At 32.1% G+C, this 2,728-nt stretch overlaps 1 protein-coding gene across 1 annotated transcript in view; it reads right to left on the bottom strand.

Moving 5' to 3' along the window:
- Positions 1-300: 300 nt before the first annotated feature.
- Positions 301-2,728, bottom strand: part of LOC100893424 — a 4,812-nt gene continuing 2,384 nt past the window's right edge. Inside the window, exon 3 of the mRNA XM_003726910.3 lies at positions 301-950. Within this exon, the coding sequence (XP_003726958.1) occupies positions 622-950 (329 nt within the window). The 3' untranslated portion in view covers positions 301-621. The remainder of the gene's footprint in view (positions 951-2,728) is intronic.

The following is a 2,728-nucleotide window of genomic DNA, read 5'->3' as shown; positions in this document are numbered from 1 at the left end:
ATGATTATTAAAAAAAATAAGGATAGTAGGTAAAAAAAAGTTTGAAATCAAATTATTTACACGTGATCAATGATCACCTTAACATTATTAAGCTAACTAATTATATACTAAACCTTTAACTCGGGCACATACCGGATAATGAACAAAGATTTTAATTTGTTATAAAAGATATACTGTTTTGTTATAATATGTATTACAATAATGGTAATCAAAAGTATAATTTCAATAGTGATGATAATAGTCGAAACAATATCAAATGTTATGATAATAACAATAATAAGGATAATAATAGTCACTTATATCCGTAGTAAACTGTGTGTAAAGTAATATCCCTTCTTGGTCCAAGCAGACAGATATAAACATGTTTGTATATTGGACATAAAAAAACCCACACAAATAGTCTACCCGTGAGACAAGACTGATAAAAGAAAGATTGAAAACACAAAATAATGGAACTGTAAGAAAAAAGTGAAACCTATTAGTCCATGTCTTATATATTTACTATGGTAGAAGTTTATCAAACACTATTGTATCAAAGAATAGAGCATGACCCTACCCATCCCCTTTTCTGGAAACGCTACTGATTCCTGTCATGCTTATGTATTTAATGTCTGGAAGGAATTAAGGAAAGAGATCATCAGCAAGACGCATTTGTCCAGATTGCTCCAAAGCAGTCTTCAAAGCTCCTCGCTCGGTAGAATTTGTTTGACGGTTTCGCCAATCACGGAGCATCTGAAGAGTGCCAACATATGTTACATTCTGGGTTTTGTTATTAGTTGCTATGTACCGATGAGTATCTTCCGGTGTAAATCCAAGCTGTTTTCCTAATGTGTCGATTTCTGAGTCCTTGTGGACTCTCTTTGCAACAGTTACCAACATATCGTCGAAGTCTTCGGTGGGCGGTAGAAGACCTGGCGTCAGGTGACCACTTTGTGCAGGAACAGAACTGCCTGGAAGTAATTGGGAAAAGATTGTGTAATACATGGAAGTGGTGTAAACTTTGACCCTTTGAAATCATAAAAAATTATGATAAATTTACCTATAATCTTGCTTAAAGTCATATGCAATCAAAAAAGATCCTTTTAAATTTTGATCTGAGTTCCTGTAATAGATTTGAATAGTGTGAAGCGTAAGACAAATCTCATATGTGAAATTATTATGACATGCATTTTTCTTGTTGTTTGGCAGACTGATTTTCGTATTAAGTCAAGAATGATGTTCTCCGTTGTACTGCTTTAAATAAACACATGTGCCAACAATTGTATTGCTCGTCTTTGGACATCCCTTAAATTGGCTAGCCTGGCGGTTTAGTTGCTTATTTTGTGATGAAAGCGCAACATTTGGCAAACAGGTACATCAACATATTCTAAGCATAGCTGTGTCGTCTGAAATTCGACCCCTGGAGACCGTGTGCCCATTGTCTTAAATGGCACTTCATATTTCCTTGTATATACTGCGTCCACAGTTAACATATTTTTTTAGTAACTTCCAGTTCATGAGATAATAATAATAATAGTGATTTTTTTGTTTACACAAGGTAGCCTTATCAGTAATTAAAAATGTACTTCCTGAGGGCCCTGCAATCTATTATTATGTGAAAATATTATCTTTTAGTTTGTGTGCCTCAAGAAAATGCAACAAAATCGTAGGTGCCCATTTTAAGTACTAAATTATGATCAGGTTTAATATGTAACTTGATAATGTGTAAAAGAAACTACTGTGAAGTGATCATGGAAATATTACTGAAGGTCAAGTCCACTCCAAAAATAACTCACTTTCAATACTGAGAAGCAGAACAATCAAACAAACCCATCAACAAAAAAATTGAACAAAATCGGATATCTAATAAGAAAGTTAGAATTTTTGAAAAAAGTCTGTAAAACTATGGAACAATGAAAATCACAAGACACATTGGAAATTCACTCATGAGTCTGTGACGTCATACTATCCACTAATTGTTTTCTTTATATTGATAATATAAATTTCCTATTTCCCCCCTAAGAATCGTATTTCTTCACACCAGCATCCAAGTTAGATTGATAGTACTATGTGTGGATGCATTAATATAGAGTAATTTTTTCAGTTAAATCATGAAAAATTGTGAATTTTAATAAACAATTTAGATAAAAATAAATAATTATGAATATACAATATTAAGAAAATAGTATCAATTCCTCAAAGTTCATAAAAGATTTTATGCAATGTCTTGGACGCAATATGATACAAATCATATAACCTGGGCAAAGGCATGGGGAAATCAAGTTTAGGGGGATAAAAAGAGAAATTAATAGGATTAGCTATATATAGCAATTGATAAATAGTGAGGACATGTCGTCACAAACTGATAACCAAATTGGCAATTTGTGTAGTGATTTCCATTGTTCTATAGTTTTACATACTTTTTCAAAAATTCATGACTTTCTTATTAGTTATCCGATTTTGCTCGCATTTTTTTTGATTGGTTTGTCTGATCGGTCTGCTTCTATTGAAAGTAAGTTATTTTTCAAGTGGACTTGTACTGACACTGATTAAATATGTGACACAAGTGCCGAATATAAAGAAGATGGCCCAAAATACACTGTAAATCACATTTTCAAATTTTACTATATTAATCTTGACTCTCTACAGTCATATTACAAAAATATTTGACAAATTTGATCGACTGAATCATATAAAAATCAGGGTTATACATTTTCCTACAGGAATTGTTATCGTGATGAAAAATATT

The sequence above is a fragment of the Strongylocentrotus purpuratus genome, unplaced genomic scaffold, assembly GCF_000002235.5.
Source record: "Strongylocentrotus purpuratus isolate Spur 01 unplaced genomic scaffold, Spur_5.0 spur5_scaffold_1, whole genome shotgun sequence".
NCBI lineage: Eukaryota > Metazoa > Echinodermata > Echinoidea > Camarodonta > Strongylocentrotidae > Strongylocentrotus > Strongylocentrotus purpuratus.
This window is presented reverse-complemented; position numbering and strand designations above follow the sequence as displayed.